At 32.6% G+C, this 15,227-nt stretch overlaps 1 protein-coding gene across 4 annotated transcripts in view; it reads right to left on the bottom strand.

Annotated features, from left to right (window-relative positions):
• LOC131853984 (homeodomain-interacting protein kinase 2) overlaps positions 1-15,227 on the bottom strand; it is a 113,538-nt gene that overhangs the window by 21,822 nt on the left and 76,489 nt on the right. For 3 of the 4 annotated variants that reach the window (XM_059205099.1, XM_059205097.1, XM_059205101.1), the window contains exons 3-4: positions 4,808-4,953; positions 35-219 (exon numbers count right to left, since the gene is read on the bottom strand). In XM_059205099.1, coding sequence (XP_059061082.1) covers positions 35-219; positions 4,808-4,953 — 331 coding nt within the window. The remainder of the gene's footprint in view (positions 1-34; positions 220-4,807; positions 4,954-15,227) is intronic. The other variant, XM_059205100.1, reaches the window with a different exon arrangement.

Raw genomic sequence — 15,227 nt, 5'->3', positions numbered from 1 at the left:
GCAATAGGAGGTAACAACAATTGGTTGACATTACGTTTGTGGTTACCTTGCGGCTGGGGCGGGTTGGGCCCGCCCGCCGCCAGCTGCTTGCTGTGGGCCGTCGTCGTTGCGACCTGCGGCGCCGTCTTGTGTCGCGCGGCCGCCGCGCTCGCCGCTCCCGCAGCGCCCGCAGCGCCGCTGCCCACCTGTGCCCGACGCTGCTCGCCGCTATCTCCAACACTGGACAACAACAAACAAACACAACATTACTACGTGTAGTTAGTACAGCGTAGACTAGTAACTACTACTGTGCTGATTTGATGGAGATCGTCGAAGCCGTAAACAGTTTAAGCCGTAACTACCTAGTAAGAATTTACAAAAAAAAATATTCCGGTTACAAAATAACTATATTAAAAATTATAATACAATACTAGATTAAAATAAAAGTAAACAGGTAGTAGTTTTCTGTTCATTAGATATTATGTTACAAAAAAGTTTTATAAAATCATGTAGTCTATATGTTCAATAGTCAATAGTCTATATGTACTAAGATTACACTCATAGCAAGTTTCAATATTTAGTTTCTAGGCCTGATCAAAATAGTTTAATTACGAAGTTGAATAACCCGTTTTAGTGCTGTAAACATTTATTCAAATGTTTATTATAATACAGTAACAAGTCGACCTAGTTTTATTCAGAAATGGTATTAATTATCGAATCGCAATTAAAATCAGCTTAGGCGCTTCAATGACCAACTATAGTATATAACTATTAGGTATGCTAACGAAATAAATTGTAAACTAGAAGTAGACATAGGTTCATAAGTAATTTTTTTCTGCTGACTTTAGTGTCGAATTAGTCTAGCAAGTGAGGAGCTATGGACAGCATTGAGTGGTTTCACACGCTAACTGCTATCTAATTGTAATACAAGAAAATGTGGGAAGGGGGTTGTTAGTAATGTGGATTCATGACCCGAAAGTTAACAATGTACCATGCCAGGTTGACCTCCACGCGGTTTCCCCTGAAAATCATCGTAATGAATTCCTGGTGGGTTTGTCACGGTGGGCTGGCTGCCCCGACCTCATGCAGATCTTATCATCTTCCACTAGTGCCGTAGTAGCGTAAACTGATTCATTACCATCAATTTAAAAATTATATATCAAAATAAATATTTTTAATAGCTTTAACCAATTCTAAACAAAACTAAAGATTTGTCATTTATGTTGTTTTTTAAACCTAACTTAAGAATTCTATCTAAACTATCGGCCCCTTGAAAGAGACATATAACCAGTGTGCCGTACACAGGACAGTTATACTCATACATTATCGGATAGCGGCATTTTTAACATACAGTTCAAAAGATAATATTTTATTGACTATTAGTTAATTCTCTAGAAGGTTCCAATACAACAATACAATACAGTGTACCGTTTGAATACGTTCTTTTACCTGAATTTAAATGTCCGAAACAAGACAATAGGAATATAAAAATTCGCCATAAAATAAAGTTTCTCGTCATTTTGTCAATAGAAACTCATTACTGTGAAAGGATAAGATAACGCTCAATGGTTCTTTAGACTTCAAGTTTAACAATTTGTTTTATTGTTATCCGAAATTCCAAGATTTTCAAATTAAAACTCATTATTAATATGAATCGTGAGGGTCGTGGCCTAGTGGTTAATTCCGATTTAAAGCCATAAGGTCGTGAGTTTGAATATGACCATCACTAAAACATGACAACCTTGGTAGTGCTGTTATTATTTATCTCAGGTACGAATAGATGCAAATTCTATTCCCGCAGAATAGAATTATTTATACAATACAATTAATAATTCATGATTATTGTTTGAATAAATTATTCATATGTGTATTAAACTGTGTTTTGTATACGTATTTGTTAAAAAATAGGCTTCATTTATTTATTTTATTAAAACTATTTGCACGTTAAATATTATTACTGTTCATACGTTTAGTCTTGTAACAAACATAGAGACGCACTTTCGCATTTATAATATTAGTATAAATAATAGAAATGGTAGAAAGTACTGAATTAAAAAAAACTTAAGTCTCTATATATCTTTATACCACTATTTATATGTTTAGATAAATCAGGCATGTATTGAGAATAAAGAATATATTTATAAAAAAACCATTCCCAACATGTGTGGAACACCTGCAGCTTTGCACCTAACATTACGCTTTGCACCTAATATTACTTTAGCCGATTCAGTTTCGGATGCTATTTGGCAATTTTTTGTAAGTTAATTCACTGTTTGCTACCTGAACGTGTTCATCGCAGTATTTATTATTATATTTATGTTGTTAGTCATTATTTGAATAATGGCTGCATTAAGATAGTAAAGGTAGTACGATAAAGCAGGCATTAATAAATTAATGACAAATAACACAAAGCTCAATAAACTAATTATGTAAGTGTTAATTCCTAACGCATAAAGAATCAACAAAATCTGCAGGAAATTGCCAAAAATATACCGCGAGATATTCACAAAAAACTATTAATTATTTAGTACTATAGTTCGAGACAAGATGCTATGTTTTACATCTATGTTTATTTATTATTAATTTCTTTAAATATTCTCCACTTACATGTCGGCTACAATATATTCCTCTTCTTCATTCAAATAGTCGTCTTCATCAAACTCAAACTTAAGTCTAGGCATCGTCAAATCCATTTTGATATATTTTATTGCACTATTATATATACACTATAATTTCACTTATATCATAAGTAATCTAGAACGAGTATTAAATTATATATTACACTATTTTTAAACGCTACTTGGTTTGCGTCGCTGCGTACGCGCATCGTCGAGGGGGATGACGAAACTAAGCGTCCCCGGACCCTTATTCAGAGGGTAGCCGTCTTATCGAGTGGTGGGGACGGCAGGTAGTAGCTGGGGTAGCGTAAAACCCCGAATTCCGCGTATTGTATACGGAGCCATTCATCGACGGAAAAAAATAAATGCACGTACTCACTTATTTTTTTTTTGCAAATTGCTAGAATCTTACTTCAAATATTTGTATGTAGTTGTTTTTACTCATTTCTTATGTAGACACATATAGAAAGTACAGTAGTTTATTTCGCTAATATCTGAAACTACTATTTTTGAAGAAGCTTCAAGTTTTTGTATACATGTACTCGTATATTATAGGATCTTACTTTATACTAGACATGCCGGCAAACGTTATTTGGCCATATAATATAAAGTTAAGTACCAATATCGCTATTAAAATTAAGGGTCATAGAAGGGTGAAAAATTAGGGTTGTATTTTTAAATAATAAAATAAAAAAAGATCGTGAAAAATTTAAATAAACATATAGGGTTGGATCCCTCATGATTGAGAGGTACGAAAAATAGATATTGGCCGATTCTCGGACCTATATGCATACAGAATTTCATTAAATTCGGTAAAACCTTTTTGGAGGAGTTTGGTAACAAATATCGAGACACGAGATTTTTATATATTAGAATATCTTCTAATCAATTACCTACTACCGTAGGTACCGTATTAAGCTACGGTACCTACCGATTGTATACCTGTTTATATGCGGTACTCCAGCTTAATATAACAATAATATAAATACACGTATGTACTGAGTTTTGTAACATGATAGCTCGTGTTATACGTGACATATTCGATTAAGATGAGACGTAATTCAAAGAATTCTTACTTTGACTTTTGCCTATTACCTCCCAGTGAATGTTATATTTACACTATGCCCTTATATCTAAATAACAATTTAGTATAAAAATATTTATTAAATGAATCTAATACTTTTAGCTATGATTGTACACTAGATATACCCTAATATCAAAATAAAAACTGTAGTACAAATAAAAATATTTATTCAATAAACTTAATTGAGTTAGGTAAGTTTAGGTTTTTATAATACACACTAACCAAAACTATTATACTACATCAAGTATAACCATTCGTATCTATGTATATAAATCTGACAGACAAATCCCTCCCCGTCTTGAACGGACCAGACGGACGATCAAAGTCGGTATTAATTTCAAAAATGAGTCTCTAAAGCAAATTTAAGCCTAAAGTTCGAGAACAGCTTTTGAGAAGGTTCTTATAAAGAAAAATTATTGCACGGAAAACGTAAAAATGCTAACTTGATTTTTCATTTACGAACTGGAACAGTTCGTATATAAATTAAATATGTCATAGAATATACGACAGAACAGGCATATCATACACGCGAAAGTTTGTGAGTATGTATGGTTAGATAGGTAGATGTATGTTTATGACTCTTTTCTTTCACACCAAAACTACTTAACGGATTTTAATGAAACTCTATATTAACATCGGAAACACATAGGCCACAAATTTCATGCGAGTGTAAGTTATGACACATTTACGAGACGGGTCGCCTGTTAATTAAGAAACTTATATCGATATTTGGGATTATTTTTTTATAGAGGCTGAGTTGAACTTCAGAGAAACGGCCAACAACTGGGGTAGTAGCAAAAACCTATATTGTAGGTAATACCCAGAAGATTAAGATGCTATACCTCTTATCCTATGATTTATACTAAGTTCACCGTATCTCCTTCATAATATAAATTATAATGTGTGGGGGGAAAAGGATTGGTAGTAGTCAGGTTCACATGCGCGGTTCCCCCAGAATCCATCCTGTTAAAGTCCTGGTGGATTTGTCACGACGGGGTAACTGCTCTGATCTCATATGTATCTTATCATTCTACACTGGTATGCCACCAGCATATACCATTAGTCCAGGCCGATGCACAATTCCATTATCATCTCTTACAGCAAACAAGAATGTGTGTATACTAACGTCGCGTCGCGGCAGCAGGGTCTGGCGCAATGCACGGGCGGAGCGGGTGGAGGCGCGGGCGGCGGGGACCGCTCCGCATCGCACGCGCGACTCGGCACGGCGGGCGCGGCGCAGCAGCCCGGCCCGACGCCTGACCAACACTTGTTCTGAAAACAATCGAAACCACCTGTTAAACCTCATGTCTATTGATAAGCATTGTGTTTGAATAAAATCTACATAGATATTTGTTCTGCTATGTCATCATATGCATTGTTATATATTTTTTGGATCAAATCAAAAATCATTTATTCATGTGTCCTACATGTACCGTGCAGTTCAGTATACAGATTCAATTGAGAACTGGCAAGATACATAACTATCTTTTTTTTTTAATTAATTTGATTGAATTTTGTAGTGAAAGATGACGGTATGAACATCGTGAAGTCAATTGCCTATCGTGACAAATTCAGCAGGAATGAACGACAACTGATTCCCAGATGAACCGCGCGGATGTCGACGTAATATGATATATTCCTATTAATAGAGCCCTATTACTTAAAATTTCCCACCACTGTTTATGTTTATTTTATTAACAACAACGCTAATATAGAAAGAGTAGCTAGAGTAAATAAATGTCAATAATTTTACTCCAAATGAAGAGGTTAGTGCTAGGCAAGTACTAAATATATCAAGCAATAATACTCCAGTGAACGCCATTACTCATAATACGAAAGAAACCTTTTGAAATAAAAACAATTTAATACTACATTATTTAAGCGGCTTCTTCTTATACAGTTAGTGAATTTATGATACTAGAATTCCAGTTTTAATGTACATTTCCAATGCAATAATAATGAATGTGTTGCATGCCTGTTAATTATAGACTGAATATACGATTCATATCTGTATTATGTATTTAACATATAACATTTTATGTAACCAAATCGGATGCCTGAAATATTTTTATTACGTCTATATCTTGGACCACACCGATTACAAAGCAAAAATACAAGTTACATATAAATCCTGTAAATATTTAATATAATTTTATTTATATCATGATATAAATAAATTCGTTCCCTATATACCACAGATTCCTGTGTGGTATACAACCAAACTCTGTCTGTTGACATTGCAAATATATTTACGTACGGCGTCGACATATCAACGAGTAAGATTAAAAATTTGAACAAAGATTTTAAAAATATACTCTCTTCAAAAAAAGCCTACAAAAATGTTTGTTAATTATCGGGTACGTAAGATTTTTAGTTTAACTTGAACGGTAGATAAGCCGCCTGATATATGCAGTAATCATCGTATATATATATATATGTATATGTATATGAACAATATTACGGACATCACGTTATCATGTGACAACCGTGATATTATATATTGCCAATCTAGAGGACTAAGATGTACCATTTACCCTGAGATTTGTAGTTCTTTACTTATATCAAAATTGAACATAATCGTTACTAATTATAGGTCTTTTAAAGTTAATACAAAATATCTATTCTTAAATTACTCATAAATCTTTAATGTACTTAAATGTCCGACAATAGTTCCAAGTAAGAAACATAGTGAAAGGATTAATTTGCAAAAAATAGCAGTCATTAAGAGCATTAGGAATATAATCAATTACCAGTTCAATAGTAATGACTGTATTGAGAGTGAACGTTTTGTAAGAAGTCCATTGTCACCAGACAGATAAGGCAGAACAATTGTAACAACGAAATAATACCATGAGCATAATAAAAAATGTAATTAGTATGGTTGGTTGTGATTAAGTTAAAAGCATTCTCAGGCTAAGGAACTTTTGTCCGCGATCTACAAAATTGTCCTTTGTGTACGCCGCGTACCGCGACAAGTTTTAAGGACACGTGCATTCCTACTTATCTATATATATACATAAAAAGAAGTTCTATACATGAAAGATTATGAGAAAAACATTGGTCGACCATATCAACGTAATAGAACCCAAAACTCTACCGAGTGTAGCACAGTGGTACTAGTACATACTATACTTTCTTTTCAGTCTACTTTTAAAGGAATAATTTTATATGTATATATTTCCCAAAATGGTCCGCAAGACAGTCAAAATCACATATGAAAATAAAGGTACCAAAATAATATAAATATATATATAAAGAATTATGGACAAGCTTGTCCATAATTCTTTATATATAACCAGCAACAGTACCATATACACCAAAAAATATAATCGAAATGAGTAAGTTCTTTTGGTAGGTAGAAACGCTGACCATGTATCCAACAAACTACCGCCCACGTGTGCGTATGTACTATGTAGGTACCTACAGTTACCATGAACCTCACTGCAGTGCTATCGACAGCAACGTTTGGTAAACCAGTCCGACCACACATTAAGTGGTACTGTAGATATGGTACCTACACACTATGGTATCTAACACGTTAGGGTCGTAATATGGTGAAATCGTTAGGCTACACGATCAATAACATTGTGATCCACGGCTTAAATTGAATTTTGACGGATGTCAATATAGATCATCGGATTATCAATTGATATCGTGACATAAATAACGATAATCACTTTAATGTAGCCTTCACACATGGGAACTTTGCACATAGAGTGTAATGACTACATTTTACATTAAAACTAATTATGTTATTACTAAACTTGCCTTTAGGTTACAAATAACAATAATATCTCCTTGGACAATTCACACTCCTCCTATCTAGTCCCAAGTTAAGCTGAGCTTGTGTTATGGGTATTAGACTACTGATATAAATACACAGATTTTTTTTATAAATACTTAATATACATAGAAAACACCCAGACCGATATAAACAATAATACTCATGAACACAAATGTTTGTACCGTGCGAGGAATCGAACCTGCGACCATCGTATAAAAAGTAGTGTGCTAATGCACCGACGCCGTCAAAAGATATTTGTTGATAAAATTCCATTTACAAATTTTACGAACGCAAAGTAAATATATTTAACTTATGCACACCGAATTTTAATAACGTATGTTAAAATGCTACCGTCCTACTAATAAAACAATTAAAGATTATAATGCAGCTGAATAATACAGAGCACCATCAGATATATTCATACAACCTCTTGCTTTCAATCAATTTAGCACTTGTTATAATTACTGAAATGAACCTCTGTAAAGTTTTTGACATAAACTTTACAAAAAACCGTATCAAAATTTAATTATTCAAATAGGCCTTACAAAGTTCAATTTAGGACCAATCTTGACATAAAATATTATTGTAGACATTATGATATTTCATATTATATACGAGCTACTGATGTTTAGTGGTAGCGATGTACATTCCGTACGTAGAAAAAGATTAAGAAAATCGTAATGAATGTTTACATCTATCTCCATCTATGTACAGTCGACCCAACCAGAACACTTGTAACAGCGTCGAAATATCGGGAGCTAATAAATAATATTGTCACGGTATATATTCTAAGTATACAATATGTATTGTACAATTATGAAACAACATACCGTTAAGATTTAGGTTGCCTGGAAGAAATCGCTATTTAGCGATAAGGCCGCCCATTGTTACCTCTTTATTGTAATTATGTTGTTTTTTATATTTGATATACATATTATTTTTTCAATTGTTATATCCTTATTGTGAGACGAGCAATAAAGAGTTTTTCATTCATTCATTCATTAATCCATGTTAGTGTAGTCAATCATAGCGACCATTGAAAGAAAGGCGGTGTGCTAACCACCGAGACCGTCATGTGAAGTCGTGTGAAGTAAGTAGTAAGATAAATATATATGCAGTCGTAACTTGCGACATCTATTTATGACCATATCTGTGGTCAATATTGATGCCAATTGATCGTGTATTACACAACAAAATGTGTCGGCGATACTATCTCGATGGTCATGGCCTACTAGTGGTAATAAACCTAGTAGGTAGAGTACCGTTTTTACCATTAAGATACTTTGTTGCTTGCTCTTTAAATAGTTTACTCTTATGACCTACGGACAGATAAGAAACAAACTGTACCATGCAAAATCACAGATAATGCTTTAATTAACGAAATAATTTATTATTCTCACGAAAACTTAAACTTCTTACAAGGATTGTTTAAAAGAGCAACACACAAGTTTCTTGCCTATTCTTCTTGTGATGAGACAGCTTTCCGAATAAGCGGTAGATTTAAAAAAAAAATTTTTTTGACTATTCTTTTCTAGTGCTTAAATTAAGTTTATTTGAATAAATGATTTTCTATTCTAAAAATATGGGTGAGAACTTCCAAGTATCCAAACAAATAAATAAAATACAGCGTCTGTTTGTAATTTAAAATTAACAGTTTTTCACTAAGTGCATATGAAAGTATATAATTATAAATATTTTGATTTGTATGTCTCTCTGTTCTTGTTAATATCTGAAACGGCTGAACCCATTTTTAGGGTACTTTCACTATATGTACAATGTTATTAGGAGTAATTTGGGCTACTTTTAATTTAAACAGTATAATTATTTTACCAAATAGAAGTAAAGTTTATAGGAAAGAAGCAGGAAACAAACTAGTTTCAGTAATATTAATAATTTCCAGTAGTTAGACTTCTCTTGACCAAATTTGACTCAAATACTATCATGAGTCCGAACTTATCATTTACAACATTAGTAAAGTTTAAAAGTTGAATTAACACTTAAATGCAATAAAGTCGTAATTCGAATACAGTGAAAATAAATCAGACGTTGACGGTTCAATCCAAGACTTTCAAACCATTTATTAAGTCTCAAACAATCAACAGAAGGCGCGAGACAGTACACTCATGTGAAAACGTCCACAATGGACAGTTAGCTTCATAAATATAAAGTGTCTTTTGTTATAACTTCAATTATACTTGTCAGTCACTGAGCGACCACATCAAGAGGCCTTAATAAATATCGTGCTCGAAATATTAATAACATATTAATATCACTAAAAGCCGATATCAAATTGTCATTCAAAACAATAGATAGAGGGGTGTACTCATAAATCTGTAGGTTGTTAGTACTAAAAACTAAACTACTTGTTCCCTGCGACTTCGTCTGTTTTTCGAGTTAGAAGATGGAGCGTTTTTATAATACAATATATCTTCACATCAATTTTATTAAGACAGATAGACTATCACATTTAGAATATTAGTATGGAAACAGATAAAATAATGTTAGATAAGAAAACTTAACATAAATACGAAATGTTGCATCAAAATCAGAATCTCTTTTATTTCAGTTGATTCAACAGTACCTAACATTAGCTACAGACTTTCAAACGATGCGTCATGAGACTGTATATGTATCGATCCCTCAAAATGTTTCATATATTTTTCGAACAACATTAATTGAACATCGGTGTGAAACTATTCACAGTACATGGATTAGGTATTTCATAGAGGAAAATTACAAATAATGTAGTAGGGAGGTAACTAGTGCGGTATTGATTTGTTGCATTTTGTATAAGACAGGAACACGCGAATGGACACCTGTTCTCTGCCAGATATTTATAATTCAATCGTGCCATGAGAATGTCTTTTATAAGCACTTTTCTAGAACACGATGAACGTTATACTTGACGTAACCATTTATATTATGACTAACAACGAGACAACGTTTTCATTTTCTTTATTAATTTTTTTTATTATAGTTTTTGAGATAATTTGTATATAGAGTTATAGTTTTTTTGAAAAGTAAACTCACCTATAATCAGGCGGTTTCGTAAGTCAGTCCAATTTTACGTCCCCGTGTTCTTTTCGGGGACATTGGGACCACGCACCAAAACAAAAGCCTGTTACATTCAAAACAAGACATACGTGTAAGACTAATCTATAGGTTGGTCTTACACGTATTAATTTAACGAACCTATACTAAATCGTTTCTTTAGGAATTTCGGGAAAATAAATGTCCAAGTCACACTTGATGCCATAAATGAAGATTACATGCAAAATTTTATGTTCAAATTTCAATTGGTCAAGCTCTATGTGCATTAACAAACGAACGAAAGAAATCCAAAAATGCATGGTGCTGTTCATATATATAGAAGACTAATTACCACAATTACATTAGTCAGATTAGTGTTTCACATCTAAATTATGTTAGAATACAATTAGACTTTCAAAAATATTCATTAGTTGACTACATGAAAACAAAACAAGCCGCACAACACACAACACTACAAAATTAACTAATACGTATTCATTAGAAACTGACAATGCTACGTTTAATTACAAATGGTAATGTATTATAATGCGACACCCGTTGAGTGCTATATGGAATACAGGCATAGTGTTAAACACGTACAAACACGCATGCATGTCCTGAAGTCGATGCCAGTGCGCGCGCGCAGTAACTCACGCCACCGTACGACACCAACTTTCAGTTTTCATCTCGCGTATTGGAATCTACCCATGGTGATGTTCACCGTAGGTAGCTAGTATAACGCATGGGAAGCATGCACTTAACTATATATCTCGTGCTAGATAGATAACAAACTCATAAAACTTATCTAACGAGTTTTAAGCCACATTGCACTACTTACAATATGCATTATACCTAGAAGCGATACTATGTTTATTTTTTCTTATAGCGAGCAGGTTGCTTGTTATTGTATTACCAAAGAATAGACTTGTAAATAAAACTTATTGCCTATTTACATTCGTCATGTTTGTAGCAAAGTACAATGTATAGGACAGACAGTTGTGCGAACTAGTTATACAGGGGCGAATCACAAGTGCCTCTGATCCTATTTTCTTCACACTTTGCTATAAAGTTGATCAATGTAAATCGAGTTGAGGGTTAGTAGATTAGTAACCAAATACTAAACTTAAATAAAAATACTTACAAAAAAGGCAATCTTTGTAATATAATTCATTTTTATTTTCATAATATCCATAAGCATTACTTAACAAATATTGAGCTAGTAGCATAATATTTTGGTATGATAAAATTTATTTAAATATGAAATCGATAATTTTCAACATAAAATTGTGCTTTGTTACTCAGCTATAGACAAAATGATATTAATACTACAATAGCTTTATGAGTCAGTTCTGTTACTAACTGCATCACGTAGGATGATTTTAATGTGGGCCAAGTTAGTTAATGAGTCAGTGTTCTCTAAAATAATATTATTATTCGTAGGTTTTAGACGTCGTGACGATGACGAGATGTGACGATAGAGTTGAATAGTCTTAAAACTTCTTTAATATACATGTACCTATATACGACGCAAGTAATACTATGTATGATTTATTAACATAAAATATATAATTTGTACTAAAACAACTTTTAAGTAATGCTTTTCTTTCAATATGAAATTTATCTAAGGAAAAGAAAAGCTAAGAATCAAAATTATGTTGGAACTGAATGTTCAGAGTGTTTTAACTTTGTTACCAAAATTCTGAATTTGCGACATCTATATAAACCATATCTGGGGTGTAGACATTATGATTAACTCTGTTGTCATCATAAATATAAGAAAAAAATTGAGACAAGAAACACTAAGTACTAGAGGCAAGTCCGCGCTGTTGTTGAAAACAACACGGATGACAAAAACCAAATGCCGCAAAAACTAAAAACAGAATTTTCATTGCAACGAATTGCGTAGCATAATAAATATTATTAATGTACGAGAATGCGGACAGTGTTAAACCGAGCGAGACTTATAAAACTGTTTTGTTTTCGTTTTTTTAAACAATTACCGATTTTCATGATTTATAGAATAAAATAAATAACTATTTAAACACAAATAGAAATTTTATAATTATAATTATAAATATTAAATGACATGCACACATAATAAACACGGTTAAGTTACAAACGTAATTTTATTTGAAAATAAAAACCACTGAATGAATTTCGACGAAAGTATGCGATCAATTTGAAAATATACACTCTCAAATAAAAAAGGATTTTCATAATCGGTTCATAAATGACCTATATAACCATTCTGAGGTAAAAAATAATCGAATTTATAATTCCCCATTTTTATTTAGAATAATTATTATTAAATAATTAACACTAGTGATAATAATCATAGATTACAATAAAATTATGTCCGTTAGTGTAGTATGTTGTTAGACAGACAAGAAAAAATTACATTAATTATAACATTAACGACAAACGAACATTTACATGCCCTTGAAAATTTATGACAATTTCAAATACAATTATAGTAGTTACATCATCTAATAAGCTTAGGTAAGCTTAGTTACATTATAATTTATATAAATGTAAAACTAGCAACAGACAGACAGACCGGTCATACAACAGTGAGCAGCGAAGCTTGCAATATTACTTGTCATGATGTCACAGGCAGGCAGGCCCCGCTCGTGCCAGGTACCCATTGTACTGAGAATAATGTGAAGGAATATGGAATAATGTCGTTCTAGATAATTCTAGAGCATAGGGCCGAGGTGGAATGTATTCGATTGGAAAATGATTGATTGTGACGTTTCCAATTACCTACTAAGAATTTCTATTAAGTTGATAATAAAATAAATATGCTTACTATAACTACGAATAAAGTAGGAAGTAGACATTTTGGTTGATTTAACGTTTGGTAATCCACTGCAAGTTAGTACAAAACTTAAAAGTATAGAGTTTCAGAGTACTCAACAAACACAATTTCTTATATTTGCCTTGTTTGGAAATGTATCAGCGTTATTCACAGAACTGTGACTTCCAAATTATTGTGGTCTATGTCGGTATTATGCATTAACAAGAGTATTTATTGCAAGCTAATGAGGCAAAGAAATTACATGGTGTCTTTTTGCTAATTTTTAGTCACACTAGTCTAGTTTACATTTCGTCAAGTACTTAATATACCTATAGAAATTCACAATAAAGTCGTGGACTAGATCGATGTCTAATCATGGAGCATAATTTGATAATTAATTTAAGATGATGTTGAAACAAACCTAAAGGGCTACAGTTTGTCTCTTTTTCTCTCCTTATGAATGATAGAGCAGGAAACGGAAAGAGCAAATTACCTCCTACTGCTGTGCGGAGCGAGTTTAACTAATAAGTACTAGTACTTATTTAATATGCACTTAGCGGGAGCATGTTCCGCCTACTTGTCAGGCGTCAGGGCGATTAAGTTAACTATGTAATTTAAGAATTAACTTCATTCAAACATATTTTTACTTGGACAGTAATTGTTGGGCTTCTAATGATTTTATTTATGATATTTATTTTATTATATGTATAGGACAGAGTTCATTGTAACTCAATAATAATATACATATACTATACGATATACGACAAAAACAGGAAATACATATATGTAGTTTTTCCAATACTCAATTATTTATTATTACGAGTGCCATTTTACTTACCCCATCCATAAAATGACAAGGATGGAAATGAAATTAAACCGATGAAAGTCAGTGATAGAATATAGAGAATGTGAATAAGCAATGGATAATGAACTTAAACAATATTGAAGACTAAAAACAACATACTCGTTCATTTTGTTATAATAAAAAGGTTACCTATGATCTACTTATAGACGTTTTAAATTATTAAGGCCTATTTCGACACGTAACAAGCGTATAAATGTCGGCAGCCATAGTAGGTCGTTAGTATAGTCGTCGTGATAACGTACTCACCAAACTTAAGGGCAAAAGTTCAAACTCCAAACAATGAATAAACGAGAAATTAATTTAATCGATACGTAGGCAGCTGTGAGTCATAATGAATAAAGTACTATAAGCATCGTGTGAATAGATTTGCGTCAAGGAAACAAGTATGCGAGGCCTACGCTAGTGTTACTCAACAGAAAAGAGTATTCTTTTTTTAGTACCTGATATTGAAAATAATTAATCAATTTGTTACTTTGCGAATCAGCATACGAATTCATTACTTAATGTATATAATTTGTGACCTCCTGCGGTGTTGGATGCTTGATGATATGCTTCTGTAATTTTACCCCGGACAATTTACAAGATGGATGGCAACATAGGTTATACAGACTTATAAAAACTTCTTGCATGTAGAATTCCAATTGTTTGCTACCTTTAAAAAGTACATATAACGGAATATTTACCGTGTTTTTTGAGCTCCTGAATCAACCCAAGACCAGTATTTTTATCAAGTTAAACATGTCCATGAATACCACTATATTTTAAACGTTTACTTTGTTTGCTCTCTTCCGACTTGAAGTGTGAGATATGTCAATGAAATTTCAGAGTAAAGGCCATGGAGGACATGTTAGTCCTCAGACATGACAACACATAATAAGACACAATATATTTTGTGATGTCCGTAGTATACGTGACTAGTGTCACTTGCCATTAAATGGACCGCCAATGTGTTGTAGTTTTATTTTCATATGTATATAGGTAAATAGAAAATAAAAGAAATATAATAGGAATATAGAGATTTTATATGAAATTGAAATATAAAGAATATTGTACAATAACAGAACTATAAA

Source organism: Achroia grisella, unplaced genomic scaffold (genome assembly GCF_030625045.1).
Source record: "Achroia grisella isolate CSIRO2021 unplaced genomic scaffold, CSIRO_AGI_Agris_v1 utg918, whole genome shotgun sequence".
Classification (NCBI taxonomy): Eukaryota; Metazoa; Arthropoda; class Insecta; order Lepidoptera; family Pyralidae; genus Achroia; species Achroia grisella.
The sequence above is the reverse complement of the archived record's forward strand: the minus strand, read 5'-3'. Positions and strand labels throughout refer to the sequence as shown.